We start from the raw sequence: 19,180 nt of genomic DNA, 5'->3' as shown, positions 1-19,180 counted from the left end.
GAGTGAGATCCCTCGCAGGCTGGATAGCAAAGGAAATGCAAATTGTACGTAGGAGAATTCAGTTAGTCAAAAGGAGCATGCATTTTTGAGTCTATGTTTATTGCAAAGCACTCTGGTGGACTCTGGTGAAAGGGTTGAAAGGAAGAGCGCTTTCAGAAAAATGAGATAAGATATAGCTTCCGACATTACACGCAAGTTCAGACTTTTCTTGTAGCAGAGAGATAGGAATAACGTTTTGCTGCCTTGTCTAAATCCATCAAAATGATTTCTTCACTCACAGGTTGGGAGGAGAATTTAAATAAAAAATGAAAAATGGACTGATTTCTCTCTCATTTAATTTTTAATTTATCGCCTCCCATTTCATCCGTCCGACTTTCACACCTAGCGAATACAAGACGCACACACAATCGATAAACCCTGCCCAACAATTTAAAGAAAGTTTTCATTTGAGTGAATCTCCATCTCGCTCACTTTCACCTGAACGTCAAAACCTCCAAGAAAAGAACCCATTAAAGATAAAGCATGGGAAGAAATATATGCGCGTTTATCTGTTCTTATAGAAAACTAGTTGGAGTCGTGCGTGCAATGTCAAGGAAAAATGTTACTTGTCCCGAGTCCTGACTAACTAGAGCTTTAATTAGGAAGGAATTATTTAAACCCAGGGTAAATCAAAATCTCGTGGTTTTGCTTGAAAACAGTCTCCAAGAGCTTTAGGTAACTTGCGAACAGATTCCATACCTTGCACAAGGCAGTCAGCCATAGCATAGCTCGCTAAAGCCCGTTCAAAAAGATCTCATTTTGCCTGACCAGCCAGGTGCTTTTAATGGCCTTGCCCGTACAGAATAATGCAATATTTCCCTTCTAGTACAAAAGAATAATCTCCTTTTATTCTCTCAGCAGCAAAGCACAGCCAAAACTTTGGAGAGTTTTCCCGTCTTTCCCATCATTTATTCTCACACCGACAACAACACTCCGTTTTATTAATAGACTTTGCTGCCCAGGTTCGGTAAATTATGACCAAACTGTCTCCTGCCACCACCACTTTTTGTCCAGTATACTCCAGCTCATTACTTCAAATGATAACAAAAGAAAATATTGTAACATTGAACCTGAGTATTAATTCTTAATTTGGATCAACAACATGTCTTTTTGATGATAATTAAGTAAATAAACGTGCGGAACAGTTTGCAGTGACGAAAAATCTTGCATCAACTGTGCTTTTCCTTACACTCGTCTGTAGCAAAATAAGTCTATTCTGGTTTTTGGTCTGCATTTGCCTGTATGAGGTGTCAGGGGATTTAGTGAAGATGGGTCACACACTTCATCAAGTGCATCTCTATTGCGATCACAACCACAGCGTCCCATCTTCCTTCCCTCCACCTCCAGCCACCAGAGCTGGTCTGTAGAGAGAGGATGCGGGCGGGGAAAGTGTGGCAGTGTGGAAGCCCAACATATAATAATTCTGACGACATCGAATGACACACGCTGTCTCGTAAATTTCTCCGTGATAAAACGGAGACCAACCCTCTAATCTGTTTTCCACACTTACAATATATTACTTTCTTCCCATTTCCCTTCTTCGACTAAACACAAATCCTTCTCAACTCTCTCCCACAGCGTTCGACCCTCCATTCACTCCAACCAACCAACCAACTCGGCTACCACCTTTCCATTTCTTCTGCCTTTCTTTCTGTCGTTCCTTTTCTCTCGTCGCTTATTATATACTTTTCTGGTTTGCCTGGTTAACCGCCGCCGTGGCATGTCCAGCAACATAGGGACCAGGGTATTCCGACCCAGGGTTTTATTGGGTTGGGTTTTTTGGGTTTTAATGGGTTTTAATGGGTTGTTAACGAATAAAACCCATTGGGTTTTACCATGTTAAATGGGTTTTATTTGGGTTTTAATGGGTTTTATTCGGGTTTTAATGGGTTTTAACTGTGTTTCAGCTTAAAACTATATTCTAAAATCTGAAAACAGCTGTCGTACATTAGACGAAGTTGTTTCATGCTAAGCAGTTTATTCGATTAATATTGTAAGTTTTAAAAACCAGGAATAAATCAGCGAGTGCCATTACAAGTTTCAAGTGACAAAAATATTTAAAAATAATAATTTCGGAACGAGGTATGTTTAACTGAGCATAGTATGCTCAGCATACATAATTTAATTACATTTAATTTACATTTTGCTGTCATAATTAATACTTTTTTCCCGAATACTTCCTCTCATCTCAGCGAATAAATTAAACAAAATACTGTAGTATTTTTTTAATTTATAAAGTTTTTTAAAATGTTTCAAGGTGATCTTAATTATCACTTCTGGAAAATTCGAGTACTTATGGACAGCGAAGTACTTTATTATGAGCAAAAGAAGTGTGTCTGTAAAAAGCACTTATTATATTCTCGATCATAATACATACGTACTTTCATTGTTGTTAAGTACTCGATTTTTTCCAGAATTGATAATACACGTTAAGATCGCATTGAAATATTAAATTTTAAAAACTTTTAAACAACTTGGATTTCATTATGATGAGAGGAAGTATTCGAGAAAGAGGTAATATATATTCTCATAAAGTATTAAACTATGATCAGTTAAACAGGACTATTTCGAAACGGATACAAATTCTAACATGGACAAGTAGGATTTGCATATTAATTGAAATTGGATTGCAATAGTAGTGAAAATTGTTGTTCAATGTAGTACTTATGTAAAACCTAATAAAACCCATAAAACCCATTAAAACCCAAAAACCCCATTAAAACCCATTAAAACCCCTGGGTCGTTACTTTTTGATTACTTTAAAACCCTGGGTTTTTCCGAACCCTGAGGGACAAAATAGCATGCCGGTTGTCCATCCCATACGTTTATTGTCAATAATGCATTGGGCTACACTGCACAACAAACACTATGAGGTTGAGTTTTGTGGTTCAGGACACACGGTAAGCTCCTCTCTCTGCTCTACCTCCATCAACAACTGCCAACGAGAGAAGGGTGGAATGACGAAGAAAGCGAAAGTAAATCCCAGCAGGTGAGCTGATCAGTGGCATTCTCGAGGAGCCAAAATATTGTCTCTTGTCTCAGCCTCAACGCAAACATTATCTCGCTCCTGCTGCTGAATAAGGAATGAATATTTCCGCTGGTCTGACCAATATTATGCATGTTAGACGTGACACATTTCCTTGTTTTTCGTGGCGAAACTTTCTCCAGTAGACAGATTTTAAGATTAAAGAGTGTTTAGCTCTGCCACTTTCTTGAAGCCCATCTTTATTTAAAACAAGACCTCCCTTCCTGTTGTTTGATAGTAGATGACGACCTGCTGGTAACGAAAGATATGGAAACTAGTTCTCTAATTCAGCCCATATTCTTCTCCTCTGCCTTCCCACAAACAATGAGGAGAGCTGCTGGTAAGTTTATTTCTTTGCTCTCGTGGAAAAGTTGACTTGCTTGACTTTTGAGTTTTGAGCATGCATGAGAAGACTTGGAAGAGAAACAAAAAGAGAATCTGATTAACTACGCTTTCTTCAGTTTGAAGGAATAAGAAGAATGAGAAAGTCGGGGACGAGTTTGTTTGTTCTTGTTTCAAGCAAAGAAAGTCAACGGATTTGCTACTAGTCTCCTTCCTCCTCCTCTTCCAACTTTCTCGTTTCATCTCATTTGCAACATTGCGGCACAGTCAAATGAGGTATGTATTTTTCGCAAATCTTATCTTGAAATATTTGAAACGTCCCCGGTTAAAGGGTAAAAGGCAATAAGTGAAGGTATTGATATGTACGTTTGCAGTGGCATACTTGCCACCACGAGTTAATAATATTTCAAAAATCACTGGCCATATTGCATCAGAGAAAGCACAACAACTTTCTTGGCTAGACAATAATCCCAGTCATATTTTTTTTATAAAATAAGTGCATGCGTGGCGTATGTGCACAGCGTCGAAAGCTCGAGCAACTCGCCCCAGTGAGTCCATCCTTAATATAATAATGCATCACGTCAAAAAGAAAAGCATCCATAATGTAAATTGGCTTCGTCTGTGGCGTAGCCTCTTAGTCCCCTCCGAATATACATGCATATAAATATACTGACTGAGGAGTAGAAACCTTTGACATGACTTTTTGCCACTTCTCTCTGATCTCCCTCACTCCTCCTTTATGCATCACAAACATTACATCATACACTCCTTCACATAAGTAAGTAATATGCGAAGAATTTGTATTTTCATGCTCAAAGCAAAGGACAAATTCAAAGATTCCAGGATTTCATTGCATTTTGGAAGTTATGCTGAGTCAAGATTGACGTTTCCGACTTTGAACCAGTTAGTCGTTTCTTTTTGGTATGCAACTCTGTCAAAAGTCGGAAGTGAAAGGAGCGGAAGGAAAATACGAAAATGCTCGTCAGTCAAGGGTTCGGCGCACGTTCATGCCGCGATACTTGCATGGGCACACAACCCCCATCAGTTTGCTGTTTGGGGAGAGAACCAAGAAAGGGAAAGTCAAATGGGAGTAAGAGTAAAAGTACGTACCTTGAAGCTGCAATCCATTAGAGTGCTTGGACACAGTTCCATTTGTGTACGAGGGCAGATTATGGGCTTTGAAGTCACCATTTACGACGACGGTGCCACCTCCATTACCAGGTGTGAGGGTTAAGATTAAATCCTATTCCCAGAACACAAAATCTCAATTCAGTATTCATAAAGAATATAATGCATCCGTTTTCCACTTTCCCTGTCCATCCATCCATATCCATCCATACACACACTTGCCTCATGGCTACAAGATTGCGTATTTAACATAACCAGACCATCAACGCTTTAGCCTTAACAAAGCAATACAAAACGCATTATATGCAGTCCATCATTTATGAGCCTCCTTCCAGAATTTCGAGCAGCAGATCCTTCGAAACAGTTTCAGAAATCTTTGCTCCTTATTCACCACCACAATGTAGCTATAACTCATGTGGATCCAATCGTCTAAAAAATGTGATATTTTCAAGTAGCAAAATCTATTTGCTTCCTACTTCATATTTATAATAATAAAAGCTTTCTCCGTTAAAACTACGTATATTATTTGAGGCAAACAATCATCATCATTTTTCAAATTCAACTCATTTCTTATACAGAAGAAAACTGTGCGTTCGTGGTTTCGTGAGCCGCACTCCGTACTCGATATCCACCAACAAAAAAAATATTACACAACAATAATATAAACAGGAGACGTATTGTCCCGACTGCATTAATAAATCCCATTGGACACAACACACAAAACCACGAAACAGCACAAAGAACCCATTTTCTGCCTGCCGTTCGAGTTGGTTTCCATGTACGAGTCGTACGGGTTGTAGGAAAATGCGGTGTGGGACAGACCCAGAGTCGTCGTCGTCGGTGTTGTATCAATCTGGAATACCAAATGAGAGGGAGAGAAAGAAATGGATGGAAATGGAGAACGGCGTGAAATCGACAAATCTACAAATCTAATGGAGAGGCAGGGACACACATTCCATCTCCGCCTTCAAAAAGGTCAACGAGAGAGCAGGATAGCGTTTGAAAAATCGGTAAATCGCATGATCCATTTGTGAAACGGAGAGCCAACAAAACGCTTTCCGCACTCTCATAAAAAATATTGCAACTACGCCAGAGTTTTCAGCATGGAATCAACAGATAGATTCATAACGTTCTCCTTGCTACTTATGTGTAGCAAAATTGTGTCTATGATGAGGATGATCAACGACTGTCCGAGACCTCATAATGCTTTAACAGGTGGACAAAAATAAAAGCACCCTGCGCTTAACGTTTGCACACAAACAATAAAGCTCCTATTTCCTTATTTTAGGATTTGTCGTGTTTGTCGGTTCTCGTATAGTTGATCGGCGTCATTAAGTTACGTTTATGAGCATCGTAAATGAGGACTTGGTGGATGGACATTCGTACAAATGTAGCAGAAAATGTTATAAAATACGACAATAAGAGTTATGGCTCGTACTTTCACCCCTTCGGTGGTGGGGTTAGTTTGGGCGACAATGTGGGTGGGGATGTGGGAGGACCAGTTTGCTCTCCAGGGGAAGGCACCAGCCCCCTGGAAGTGGAAGGCAGAGGAAATGTTGCGCCCACTTCGTCGCATCCAGACGATGACTCCACTGACGATGCCCACGAGGAGGATAAGTCCCGTGATGATCCCCACCACCGTCTCCACCATCGATGAGTCCAAGTCTCCTGTCACACATAAAAACACACACTTTGTTCAAATATCATAAAACTTTCCCCCGCATGCATTACATACAGCATGAGGAGTAATGTTGCACCAACTCGGCTGACCAAAATAATCATACGCGTATGTGCACTATGTACATATTCCTGTCGTGCAACAACTAATAATTCCACGACCATTTCCTTCCCTGCTCCCTCCACTCGTAGTCTTGCTCATTTGCTATACAACCATTTTCCATTCATACGTATTCCCCATGCTCCACTATTTATGTTTGTGATCGAGCGAATGTAAAAATAAAAGCCTCCTTCGCTTCTCATAATAAATGATTAATACGAACGAGAGAGTAATAATGGAAGTCCTTTCAACCGAATGCGTCATTTCCACTTTCCCCTGCATTTCACCGTCCAAAGTACTACCACCCGGCAATGTGGTTGTTGGGGCCCATCTGACAGTGACGAGTGTGATAAGTAAGTACCAGCGCTTATTTCGCTTGGATGAAAATTGATAATAATAAGAAAATATAGTTGTTGTCTCATTAGGGAGAAAGGAAACCGTGAGGTATGATCATATAGTGAATCAGAGTTGTTTAAGTATGTGCATCTAATGGTTAAATATGCAATGCATTGTGTACACAGGTACATATTGTATATTAACTTAAAAATGATAAAACACGAATTATCTACTAACACGAATAATGAGATGCACCAGGAGTGTTGTCATTTTAAATTAGATTTTGGTCTACTCATCGTTTTTCGTAATATAATCATAATCTCAGTTGCACAAAGTGATCTGCCAAGTCCAAGTTGTGTTAGAATTATTCCTGTCCATCGAGTCACGTCACAAATGTCCCTAAAATACAAAAACTTGTCCTCTCAATCCAATATGATCCTCTTTGACAACTGATGATCTGTACATGTATATCGGAGGTTTATGGACCATGGAGAAAAGTAAATAAAATCGGGCGATATTATCTGCCTGGTGCGCCCTATGAGAATTAGATGTGCCACTTTTGAGTGGATTTGGTAAAAGTTCGTATAACAAAATCAAATCCAGTTCGTATCGTAATGCGGTGTACATAAACTGATATTTATAGTTCTACGGATAAGTTTCCTACCAGTGAACAAGGCCTCCACCTACACACACGTATGCAATGCACAGGAGAGTTAACTTTAGCTTAACCTATATAACCAGCAGCAGGGGAAATAATAAAATGCATTTCAGCTTGAGCACACCTTGTTTGATTCTGCTTACCTATTTCCATTGAGTGAGTGTCGGGGAAATCCAGTTGTACATCTGGCCCCAGTTCCTGGGTATAGTTTCCCTCGTAAATCTCTGCACATAAAAAAAGAAGATTCAATAAAGTATTTCGTAAACCCGTTTCATTTTGAATGTAAAGGAACTCTGCGTGTGCAATGCTTGAACTGTGAGCATTTCTCTTCCCTCTGACTCTTTTGTACCATTAGCATGTAAGTGGTTGGTATGCATCAATTTGATGTGAGCACAAGTACGACTTCCACCACCACCACTCAATACAATACACACAGGATTGAACAATGCCACCGAGCACAATGGAGTTTTCCTCCACTATTTCATCCGTCACTTTCACTTTGCATAGGCCTAAACAACCCACGGACCGGGGTGTACTTTTAACCACTCTTTCCCTCACCTAGAACCATTTTTCATAGCGAGCGACTCAGTCTCCTTCCAGCAGGATTTGTCACGGCACGACGGAAGTGTTGATGGGGAAGCAACGACAATCCATTCGACATTCGACAAATATTCCATGCAAAGCATTTCCCGTATATTGACAATACACAGATTTTTCACTGTGCAAAGTACAAGAAAAGATCGTTTTCAGTGGTTCTCTAGAAAATTGTAATGTTTGCAAGTCTAACGGGATTTGGGTTATATTTATTTACGTATATGCAAATAAGTAGGTTGCACGTCGTTCACACTTACCGACCGGCAGTACATTTCTTAATTGACTCACTTAAGTATATTAAATAAAGACATGTCCATCATCATTAGACAAATAAACCGAGTAGTACAATGTCACAAAATACTACTTGATCAAGCAAGAGTATCAATTCCATTGTAATGCGACATAGTTGAGTAGTAAACCAATAAAACGAAGACGTAGCCCGGAGATAACAAAAACAAAGTCATCCTGAGTGAGAGACATGACTGACACCAGTCCATTGAGACGAAGTGGAAGGAAATTGAGCAGGCAGGCTCCTCGTACATAGAACTCTCGTAGTAAGTGAGTCCAAGGCATCGGTAAACCAAAGCCAACGTGGTGGTGGTGGTGGAGAAAGCGATGAGAAGTGGAGTGAAAGCCGTCCGGAGAGAAGAAGGCAGTAAAATTGACTCGACTTGATACAGCAACAGTGAGAGTGAGATGAGACAGGAAGACTGAATGTTTATCAACCAAGTAATCTACTTAACCAACCACTTAGCACACACAAAACACCCACCGCAACCCACCAACCAACCACTTATCCATGTCAGCTCCGCAGCATATCAAAGTGTCGTTGTACTCGGCATTATATGATTATTATGGAAATTCAACCAACATCCGCACCACCCCATCCATTTCACTTACTCCGCTTAGGCAATCTTCCTCCTCTTGCACAACCCAACGTGCAGAGAGATAGACATTGATAGGGGTGAGGAAGCTTATTGAGCAAAGAAATTGATATCCCCATGAATGCTTTCCCTCTCTCGGATACTATTCCAAATTCTCTCTCCTGCCACATTTCTCAAATTGTACGCACCCTGTTACACAATCAGCCTTATCGAGTGGTGTTGTCGCTCCATGTAATTTTACATACGACGGACTGTGGGCTAAAGGATAAACGAAGTCAACATAGGAAATGTGCTAGGTATTCTTACTTTCCGTTTGAAACACCCTTTATGCCTGTAAGATTCTGTTCGGATAAGGGTTCCAGCCCAGTTTAATGGATTCAAAATCATCAGAAACATAGGAAATCGAGCCGTGCGACGTAATACTCGTATCTAACCGAAGGAAACGTCTTTTTCATATTCAGCTCATAGATCACAATCCTTGTCATTCGCAACCCTGCTTTGCATGGTAAAGGTTGTGTGTGTGTGGGTTGTATGAGAAGGCGGAATGTGGTGCAATATGCAGCTCAAAGTGAGTGTGGAAGAAGGAAACAAAGTGGTGGAGAGTGCCCCTTTTCCCAATAATGCCAATGCGAATAGAAGAACGGCGTTGGGCGAGGAGGGTGAGGAGAGCATACGTATGTAACTGCCTACTTTCTCCCATCCTCATTTCTTTCATGAACTGTTGGAAGTTTGGTTATTGCACTGGGAAATAGATATTTGGTGATAGTGAAATAAAAGTGCATGGGGAGGAGAGGGGGAGGGGAGACAAAATGCACAAACAAGAGGACCCACGTTGGACTCAATGCTTTTAATACGACTCATGTCTACAAGGGAACAGGGCTAATCCTAAAAGACTCTCTGTGGGAACACATTTGTCTCGGAATATTTGAGATGAATTACGGGATTGACTGTGGAGTAAATAGAAATAAATTGTTCCGCTAACGTTGCAAGAACACCAAGTACAGTTCAACTCTGTTTCATACTGGTTGGTTGGGTGGGCGGGTGGATATTTAACATTGCTAACTACATATTATGTCCTACACTACTGGTCTTGTCCTCCTTGTGAGGGGAGAAAAGAAACCAGCAGTAGTAAAACTGGATGGAAAGTACTTGGAAGTGTTTGGCACGGAAGAAAGTCACCGAGGAGGAAAAAGTGTCTTAAATCTAGAAGATGGTGTTTTTAATTAAATAAAGATCCAATGGTATTAAGCGCATAGTTATCTGTTAGACAGGACACGAGGAAACCATGTACGAGTAAAGTAGGAAAAGTAAGTCAGATCTCAGCTTGCATGCCATAATAAATGGAGAACAGAACATTCAATTTCAAATTGGGAGGAAAGTGTGTCTAGTCATGCAAATCTGCATGCCCACTTCAGCTCACTTGAACATTTTACATGCTGAGCTGTTTGCTATCTAGGTACATGCATACCCTTTCTATCATCGTGAACGATACGCCTCCGTCCCTCGCCAACCAATATCGAAATACATCATATCCATACTTTTCTAATGCCGGAAGAAGGTGTATTGTGTGAGCATCATGCACGTTGTGTATAATAATATCGCACCTGAACGAACCAAGAAAAAAGTTTACAAACCCTGGAAAGAATTTAGTCCTTATATTAAAAAAAGAGAGGAAACTTTCCATCTTTTACTTTGTACAATGGGGAAAAGCAGATGGGAAATTTACATTCAGTAGCACAAGAGATTATTGAGTTAACTTTGTTTGAATAGATGAAATACTGGGGAGCTAAAATGGTGAAGGAGACAAGATTTTAGTGGATTACTACACCAACAGAACACGAATTACAGTTTCAATTTAACTTGTCGGAAAAGTGAAACTATTGCAGTTTAAGCTCTTAGAAATCCTACAGCTTCCATACGTTCTGGATAGCAGATTATTGTGGATTTTTAATTTCTTATTAAACAGTTTCAGTCTATAACACGTACAATAGATGATCCGCCTTTTCAGCCTATTACATATCTGTAATACATATGTACATAAATATTTATCTATTACATATCCATGTATATCTGTATTCGTAGCCAACAAGTGTATTACCGAGTATATATTACTGTACTTGTATTCATTCGAACTTAATCTAGCCATTTCTACCCAATATTGTCGCATATTCTCAACGTACATGAGGAAGTGCTACATATCGGGCGTTGTCATATTCAGAATTCCAAGCAGTCTCGGTCACGGCAAAATGTGTGTGTAAGCGGACTACGAGCGCAATCTCAAGATGAAGTTATAACCCAAGGGCCGTGTTTTCTATTCCTCATTTTAACCACTTTACATTTTTTTCTACCACAGAAGGAGGCTGCAAATAACGAGAAAAATTGTGCCATCTGCTAACACCTGAAAAGAGTGTTTTTAAAAATTACTCTGAGAGGAACCAGTGGGTCGTGAGATTATAACGGCTCATCATTCATTAGTTGATCGTGCATAGTAGAGAAGCATGAGTTTTGGTACAAAGTACCTGGTTTGGTTTCACTGCCATTTGCCTCAACTCATCTAATTCCAGTGTTTCATGACTCCACCCAATAGTGTTTAAGGTGAACGGCTAAGAGTCATATAGGTTCTCCAAGATGGGAACAGAATCGGCGAGACTTTTGTAAGAATTCTGAACACACACCGTTCGACCTCCTTTCTCCAGATGAGGTATTGTGGACGCCATCAGAATCTCATTATTCGGCTCTCTCTGGAAATTGGTAGGAGAATTTGCGACCAATTCTTACGCATCTTTGATTCTAAGTTTTACTTATTTCTTGGGGACTCCCTGTTGGAGAAATTGGCTCAGAAGATATCACATTCAGAAAAGGGCTTGTACCCATTCTTTTCGAGGAGTTACTATCCGCTAAGCCAACGACATTCTTCTTCCTGATAGTTTATCTCAACCATATAGCCAAATTCCAAGGGATATGAGTGCATACATGCATAGTTACATGGGCATAAAACAACCAAAACTGTAATGAAAACGCTCAAAAATGAATGAAACACAGCTGAAGCTATTCCGAACAATAAAGAAAACTTTGTAAATAAAAGTTACATTTGGTCCTATCGTAGCATAATGGAATAAAGAAGAAAATAATCTTGCCACTTTCTAGCAAAAACTAATTGGTTAGTTTCCTCTCCGGTCGCTTGTTTTTGAACATGCACGCAGGGAAGGCGGAAGTAGGAGAAGAAGGTAACAATGAAGGATCCTTTATTCTCGGAGGACATTCTTTACTCCAGAATGAAGCAGTAGCGGAATACGTTGTCGAGGTACAATCATACACAGAATAGTAGAATGTGCGCATAAAATATTAATAATTCGCTCCCACTCCCCACTCCCATAATAGCTCCTTTTGAGTAGGAGAATCTATTTTGTTTTCTCAGAATGGCACACAACCTTTTCTTCAACTACACACGGCTACACATACAAAGAAAGAGCTTGCTTCCTACCAAACTGCATACACATACGCATACATTTGAACAAACATAATGTGTTGTGCTCCTATGAATTTGGCCTCATTTGCTCCAGTTAAAGGAAGAATAAAACCTTAATTGCTCATCCCTTAAACTGTTTACCTAAACAAATGAAAACCAGCCACCACATACATATGCAATGCATGTATGTACGATCGCCGCATATCTTACCACGTAAATTTTCACTTTTACAAAAATATTTGTAAACCAACAGCCTCAACATTTGCATAACGTCCCCATTATCTTTTTTAGAATCCCCTGAAGAACTTTCTTTTAGAATTATGCAAGTGGAGGAGCAGTATTCGAACGAAGAGCATAGGTAGATTCTGGTAGATAGATGCGCATCTATGCATGTGACTAGATGACATCAAAATTCTACAGAAATCCCATTTCCAATTTGTTGGCAAAGATTGAGCTCTGTTCAGCATGTTGTGTAGGTTACAGTTACAAAACTTTCCTTGAGAACACGTCTGTCTACCTTGCATTTGTTCCTTTCTCTCACTTGATCTCTCATGCAGAAGGAACAGCCAAAAGTGAGGAGAAACACAACATATGTACAATGTATAAAAAGCCAATACAACTTATTATTATGGAGGACTATCTTATGCTACATGCCGTTTTATTAGAGCCAATGCATTCAATATGGGATGAAAAATCCAATTCAAGAAATCCAATATCATTCGTGACGAGTGATCTTTTATTTGAGTTCATGCAAATCCCTTTATGTTGAATGTTGGCATTGTTATCTCTCAACGTCGTCGTCATCGTCCAACAGAACGGAACTCAAAGGAAAACAAAGTCAATGCAAAATCTTTCCTACTGAACAAGAAAGAATATTGCAATTGATTCCAACAACAAAAGCATAATAGCATTCCCATAAAAATGATGAGCCACACATATGTATTCCTCATGTCATGCAGACTCATCATGTTCTCGGCAGATTTAATTTTAAATATTGAGTTAACTATTTACGTGAGTGAAAAAGTGAGCAGTTGCATTTATTCATTTCTTCAGCACCATAACTATCTTTGATAACTAAGATGTGTAGTGCACAATTGTGAAGGAAAGAGCTAACCTGAGTGAAAGTAGACCTCGCCCAAGACGATCCATGAAGTTCGGTAGTAAAGATGTACTTTTATAAACCTTTGGCAAATGAAGGATAAATATTTCATTAATAAACAAACAATTAATGGGAATCTGGAAATTTTATTAGAATAGAACTACTCAACAAAATTTTGTTCAACTTGTTTTTTTTTACCTTGCAACTCTATCCAACGGAATTGTAAAATTACGGGCGAAGTCTGCAGCGACGTCAACATTGGGGACGTATGTCACAGGTTTCCCATTAAAGTACACTCCTCCGACACTAAAGTACACTTTAGCTCTTGCAAATATCTGGAATCAAATGGAAAAGAGTTCATACACAGTCCTTGAAAATGTCGAGATATGTGCAATTTTGCAAAGTCACGCTCTTGGCGTGTCGAATTTTTTGTACATTCGTCGTGTCCATGTCGTCATCTAACGAATTATTCAACAGGGTTTCTCCACTCTAGCCCCTATTATTTTTTAAGTACATGTATGGCAGAAAATAAGATACGCAATAATACGCATTTACATATATCGTAATGTTTACCACCACTACTCGTACGTTTGTGCATACTCTTTTCGTTATGGACTGTTTTATCATGACAAATTAAAATCACAGACTTCAAGTAAAACCAACTTAACAAAATTCATACGTATGCCTAAACTATCCGAAATCTAAAATTATTATATTAGCTCCATATCTACATACACAATTCTACAGGCAGGTTAATCTCAACGTGCAATAAAATGTATCTATAATGCAAGTATGTATTTACATTTCGATGTGCTACCACCTTAGCCATTATCACATGTGAAGCTTTCTCAAGTTTGTACAGTTAATTGGTGCGAATTGGTACAAATAATTTAACAATGAAATGATAATTTGTGGCCCTATAATGACCATAATAACAATCTCATGCAATTATTTTGGACCCACCATGACTTAACGATTCGTTTTTGCAATTTACCTACATTTTCTAGTAGAGACAAATGAGTTGAGGCAGCCTTATAACACATTAAATTTTACGTAATGGTCAATTATTGAGCTCTGTGAACATCTTGGACAAAGCAGTTATGGAGCAATGACCTAAATATCCTTCGCTATGGCGTGGTTGTACTGTCAGAAAACTTTCTTCAGAACTCGCAATTTTTAAGGTCCCAATATAACAAGATAACCTACATATCGTACATATCGTACGAGGTTATAGCTGTCGTATCCCATCGTTATATAACTTGAACAAAGAAGTTTTCTACTTTTATTTCGGTCATATTTTTTGTTGTCTGCCCATTATTGAAGTGTTTTTGCTTGAGCAGGATTGAAAGAAATGAGCAGTTACTTATTTCCTTTGCTCACTCATCTTTAAGTAGAACGCCTGTCAACTCCGGGAAAGATAAGAACGGGTAGTTACCTATCCAGGCCGCACAAATTGGCTGCGATGAACGACTACTTGCTCACTCGCTGGCAGATACCAGAATGTCTTCCTTTGTATCCCATATGCTCTTTACTGCGGCACATTATTATTATTACCGTCTATCGAAGACTCTGGTTTAAAGAACTCATTGACGACGACGCACAACCCAACAAGGCTTAACAAGAGTCATAAACTATAAAACCCCGTATAGGAAAGTATTTACGAGCATATGCACACATGTATGTCCATAAAATGTACGTACGCAGGGTAAGTGGAGACAAGCTATGTCTCTGGAATCACGCTGGCTTACCTGAACTCCTTTAGAAGGAAAGTTATTCGAAAAGAGATCCAGGGAAGAAAATTTCCGGACTTGTTCAAACTCGAATTGGACCTCCAACCAGTCTTTTCCTTCCTCCGGTTTTCTCCATCCCACCCAACCGTTTCCTGAAACATGAAAATTTGACACCAAAATTCATTACACATCCTCCAAGGTGCTCATTTCTCTTCATTTCCTCCTACGAGAGGCGCATCAAATTTTTTGGTTGCCTTCGCAAACTCAAGTAAAGTAGTTATTTGCCAGCAACACTTCACGTCCACTCAACAACTACAGACGGCACAATAGCATCACAAAACCGCAGCAGAGCAAACGAATTGTCAGAAGTAAAGATCATCATCATTACCATCAATAAAATAAACCTTGAGAGCCACTTCTGGCTAAACAAACACAGATTCATGAACCATTCCACAAGCTTTAACATTTCCAGTATGGTCTCGCTACAGTTTTTCCTGTGCGTTTCCCAAAATAATTTATATCCGATGCAAACTACAGCAGTAAACCAGAGATGTGACTGAATTCATGAGAAAATACTTTTTATAATACTTCAAAAATAGGTCTTTCGCATGATGAATCAGGGTATTCCAAAGCTCTAAATTATTGACTTCCACGTCAATAGAGTTAAGAAAAGTAACGCGCTCGATTCCCAACAAAAGGGTTGTTGAAAATGCAAATGTTGGGACTTTTTGATTTATATAACAAGATCGACTTGAGAATTTGTGTTGCAGAGTTCGTTGAAGTGGAGAAGGGAAAGTGCGTACTCGTGGTGATGAAAAGGATGGAGGGAAGGAGGAAAAGATAACATATAACGTCGTGGTAGCATGATGATGGATCTTGAAACACAACACTTTCAATTGGCCAAACCAATCATAACCAACTCAATAAGCGAATAAAAATGAAAATGGGGAAGATTGTGATGATTCATATTGAAGTTGGAAATTGGAATATGTAAGGCACGACTTATCATTATGAATCCAAATCCCATTTCACTTGCCTCCAGGAAGAGTTCATCAAAAGTCATCACCATCCACACAATCTAATTAGGGGAGCAATATTTTCCTTCTCAAGTGTACCCAGAAGCCGACAATTTCATTTAAAATCTTTTCATCGTGCTCCTAATTATTTTTTTAGAGAATTTAGGCTAAGGAGAGAATATATTCAGGACCAAAATTCAATTACTGCGACTTCCGGACATACGAATTATAGTCTGAACATATTTTTTCAAATTTTCATAAAAATCTCAAACTAAATTAATTTTATACGTGCAAATACTCAATAAGAAGTTTTTTAGCTACATGTCTAATTGGGAAATTCTTATTATAAAGTAGGAAATTATCATTCCACCCCGTGTGTGAATTCAGTATATTCACGACAGTCACATGACAATCTGCATAAACTTTTTCTACGAAATGTTCCCTTGCTGCTGTAAAGCCATTCTTGAAAGTGGAAAAATACGGCCCAGTTCACAACAAGAGCTTTTTGTAGTTGGAGTTAAATAATTTAATTTCAACTATTAACTACTTTTTCCAGTCTTGATCCTCGCATAACATTAAACTTGGATTACAGTCAACAGCAATGCATGCCTGGTATGCGTAGCTCTGCAGTTCTCGACTCGATGGAAGGTGTATGTATGATGGTCTCCAAACAACGGAGACGGACAACTTTAGCTCTCTCTCTTCTGCCTCACTTTCTTTCGCCTCACGTCATTTCCTTTCATTCCAGAGACCAATCTCCACTTGAGTCCGTTAGCAACTGCGTTCATGTCATTGCCTCGAGGCTTTATCAGCTACTTATAAGATAATATAATATCCGCTGAATCTCCCTGACTTCTTCCCAACCACTCCTCCTCTCACGGAATGAATGGGGTGAGACGGATGGAATGCCCTGTTTTGCATTCCATACTATTCCATACTACGCTTATAAGGAGAGAGAAAGCCAGTAGGAAGATAAACTCTTCTTCCTTTCGTATCTGCGTACCAATCACATTTTTCTCGTCAAATTGCCCTTACACACCTACATTTCTTCCTCCTCTCCTCAACTCTTCTCTTCTCAATGCATGCACTGCTTTGCTTTGCATTCCTCCACTCGTTCAAAATTAGAGAAGAAATAAAAGGGAAAAGTGGTTGGATTGGATTGAGGACAAAAAGAGGAAGAAAAAACTCTTGGGTTTCTCCTATCACAAGAGAAATGTCGTTGTAACCCTATCAAATGTAATGTAATGCTAAGTTATAAAGCCTCTGCTCAACGGGGTGGTGGCATTATCAACACACATTTATCTTGCCTGCCTTCACTCGTCCGAGTGCAAGTCGGAGTGTATGGGGAGCATGCAGAGGGGACTCGAGATTGGAATCAAGTTTCTTTCTCACTCTGCTAATTTGTAGTGCATGCAATTTGTGGGCCAATAATAACCTCACTTTGCATAAAATCCTCGTTCCAACTACACGCAACCCAAATTTTTCCTGTTAAGGTGATTAGGGCTGGATTTGTTTCTGGGCTTGGTGAGAAGAAGGAGGAAAAATGGGTGGTGTACATAGCCTGGCGTGGCACCCGTCTTGGCTACTCAGTCATTCACCCACTTGCTCGTAAAAGAATAAGAAAGACTGCTGCTGGTGGTGGTTGAATGACAAAAAGTGAAATCTGGAGGGTGAGATAAGCTAGTTAAAATATGGGCTTGTGCCAACCGGATGTCATATCGCGCTGAATTTCAACCAGCGTAGATGGTTCTCTTATGACTTGTCATATTGTGCAGAGTGAGAACCAACTTTCTCTTCCCAGGAAAAGTACGCACATCACATTGCGAACATTTGTTGACAAATGAGTCACCGAAAGACTGAAACTTCTTCTCCCACCAAACGTCAAAAGGCTTCACTGTCTTAACGCTGTGGATAAAAGACCTCAACAGAACCTGTGATCATTCAGCCTCCGCTCACTCCTGTAACCAAACCACGGCGGTGAAGTGGAATGAGACGCATAATAGGAAAAGGAAAGTGCAAGTCATCCACATTGCCACCAACTCACCACACACCTCCAATTTTTTAAGGAATTACATACCCAAGTATGTTCACAGGTAATGCAGGTGGTATCTACATGTATATAGCACCCAAAATATATATTATGCGACAGACTAATATTACCGTCATGTCTTTAAATCATTTTTAACAAGCGTATTTTCAACTATGGAGTAATTTTTAGACCTAGTCGTCAAAGTAGTGGCATATTAAAGACCACATTTTCATTTACGATTATTTTAAATCTGTATATTATTTCAATAATCGACTTTCCATGATTTTGGGGTATCGACTGTTAAAACATCTATCTTCTGTATAGATGAATCGAATCATATTGGGCCTAAAATTATCAATTTTCTCAAGTTATGATGCAGGGTTGCATTTGATAAATTGACAGTCGATTAATAGGTTAGAGAATTTTCTTAATCGAATTTCATGACTCAATCCAGTTACAAGGTTATTGTGATTACCCTTTGTGTGGCTGGCATCAGCGGTAACACAATTTTCCACAAAACCAAAATACGTAGAATATCAGGAAATATGCACAACGAGTAGAAATAGGAAGAAGTCGTATTACAACTTCCCCTTTCTCCCCAACCAAATTGGCTGTGCACATTAAATCACCCTTTTCGATCCAAATGTGAGCTATCTATTTCTTCTCCTGTTTACGCAGGTTGTCTGTCCCCTCCAAGTTCACTCAATTACACTGAAATCAAGGACATAATGTTGATTCATTCATATCTTGCTTTGTTTGAGGCCAAGTTCTTTGTGTTGAGCTTGCATTTTCTGAATTTCAGCCTGAATTTGACGGCAAGGTTTTTAGAGCTCTCCCCTTTTCCTGTTTTATGAAAGTTGTCTCCACCGCAAGAAATGAGTTCACGTGAGGGTCCTGAAACTCCGTGTTTCCGTTAATTTGGAATACTAGAGGTTTGATAAAAAATGAAACCGAGTACAAACATAAATTTTCATAAAAATTGCTTTATGCTTTTTGCTTTGACTTTCCCTCACAAGAACATTAATTCGAATATCATGGACTCTACAAGAGAATG

General features: G+C 39.3%; 1 protein-coding gene across 1 annotated transcript in view; it reads right to left on the bottom strand.

Moving 5' to 3' along the window:
* The window catches only part of LOC110847622 (discoidin domain-containing receptor 2), a 61,009-nt gene that overhangs the window by 6,906 nt on the left and 34,923 nt on the right, over positions 1–19,180 (bottom strand). The window contains exons 10-15 of the mRNA XM_022094598.2: positions 15,100–15,233; positions 13,550–13,686; positions 13,367–13,434; positions 7,449–7,529; positions 5,973–6,202; positions 4,517–4,649 (exon numbers count right to left, since the gene is read on the bottom strand). Coding sequence (XP_021950290.2) covers positions 4,517–4,649; positions 5,973–6,202; positions 7,449–7,529; positions 13,367–13,434; positions 13,550–13,686; positions 15,100–15,233 — 783 coding nt within the window. The remainder of the gene's footprint in view (positions 1–4,516; positions 4,650–5,972; positions 6,203–7,448; positions 7,530–13,366; positions 13,435–13,549; positions 13,687–15,099; positions 15,234–19,180) is intronic.

The sequence above is a fragment of the Folsomia candida genome, unplaced genomic scaffold, assembly GCF_002217175.1.
Source record: "Folsomia candida strain VU population unplaced genomic scaffold, ASM221717v1 Fcan01_Sc003, whole genome shotgun sequence".
NCBI lineage: Eukaryota > Metazoa > Arthropoda > Collembola > Entomobryomorpha > Isotomidae > Folsomia > Folsomia candida.
Note: the sequence above shows the minus strand (reverse complement) of the source record. Positions and strands in the feature narration are given on the sequence as shown.